Source organism: Coffea eugenioides, chromosome 1 (assembly GCF_003713205.1).
Source record: "Coffea eugenioides isolate CCC68of chromosome 1, Ceug_1.0, whole genome shotgun sequence".
Taxonomy (NCBI): domain Eukaryota; kingdom Viridiplantae; phylum Streptophyta; class Magnoliopsida; order Gentianales; family Rubiaceae; genus Coffea; species Coffea eugenioides.
Window position 1 is genome coordinate 30,615,806 of NC_040035.1, and position 1,561 is coordinate 30,617,366.

The following is a 1,561-nucleotide window of genomic DNA, read 5'->3' on the forward strand; positions in this document are numbered from 1 at the left end:
AGCCAATCCATTTCTAGGATAACATCAAAATCACTCATATTTATTTGTACTAGGTCCACTCCTAATCTCCTATCCTCCAATTTCACACTACAATTTGCATACCTAGTATGAGACACTAGGATTCTATTTCCTGGAGTAGCCACATGGTAGGGGTGATCCATCCATTCAGGAGACATGCACAAGTACTTTGCAAATTTCTTAGCAATAAAAGAGTGACTAGCTCCACAATCAAATAGCACGTATGCAGGCACAGAATTAATTAGAAGAGTACCTGTGACCACATCGCCGGACACCTCCGCCTCAACGTCGGTCATGGCATGCACCCTCGCGTTAACCTTTGGCTTCTTATCAGTGAGATTGCCACTCTTATCTCATTTTACCTTCCTATTTGGGCAATTCATAACCCTATGCCCCTGTTGTCCATATTTAAAACAAGCTTCTGTTCCAACTTGGCATTCCCCTCAATGTATCTTCCCACAAGTTTTGCACAGAGGGAAAATCTTCTTAAGTCGGCATTCTCCCCGATACATGTTCCCGCAAGTTTTACACACAGGGAAGGTATTTCCTCCAGTTATCTTCAGTGGTGACCCACAACTTTTCTTAATTAAGCGAAACCGTCCGCCGGGTTTCAGTGCTCCTAACACTGCAAGTTCATTTCCTAGTCTAGACCTTTTATTCTTACCTTCTTCATCAAATCTCTTGCAATCAGTCTCAGCTTTAACGCTGGCATCCAACACTTCATTAAACGTAGGGATGTAAGCGGTGTTCACCTTAATTTGAATCCTACTCGACAACCCCCGTATAAACTTATATTTCTTCAACTCAACATCCGCCATTGTCGACGGCACGAACCTTCCTAGCGTCGTGAACTTATTCGAATACTGCACCATAGACATCCTCGGTGTTTGTTTCAGATTTTCAAACTGATTTATTTTCTGTATTCTCATGGCAGGTGGTAAAAAGTATTTCAGGAACTCCTCTCTAAATTTTGTCCAACTTACTGGTGGGGCGACGGTAGGTTCCAGAGTTGCCCACCACTTATTGACTTCTCTTACCAAAAAGGGTTTGATGATTAGGTGTTTCATCTCCTTCGGCACTTGCAAAAGTGCAAAATTATTTTCTATTTCGTCTAACCACTTTTCTGCCGAATCCGAGTCAGGAGTTCCATCAAAGGTAGGGACATGGACCATCTTCATCCTCTCATAATATGATTAAGTTCCCCCTTGTCCATGATTCTGGGTTTGAACAGCCTGAATCTGTACTAACTGTGTTTGGGCTTGTAACGCTTAGGCTAGTCCGGTTAGTGCAGTCACTAATTCTGCGAGTAACATCATGTAGGGTTGATGCCCACTTGATCCAACCCCCTGGTAACCCATATTCTAATTATTATTTCCTGGATGTGGTTCTTGGTTGTGATTATCGTGGTCGTTCTCACCAGTAGGGCTGCCGTTGCGATTTCCGCCACGCCTAGTGTTTGGTGCCATTTCCTAAATCAAACCAACAAGTTCCATACTAGATTAAGTAATTTATTCTTATTATTCATATATATATATATATATAT

General features: G+C 42.1%; 1 protein-coding gene across 1 annotated transcript; it reads right to left on the minus strand.

Moving 5' to 3' along the window:
* Nucleotides 1-461: 461 nt before the first annotated feature.
* LOC113770229 lies at nt 462-1,190 on the minus strand. The gene has a single exon (XM_027314641.1). The coding sequence runs from the start codon at nt 1,188-1,190 to the stop codon at nt 462-464; it is 729 nt and encodes a 242-aa protein (XP_027170442.1).
* Between the last annotated feature and the right edge of the window lie 371 nt (nt 1,191-1,561).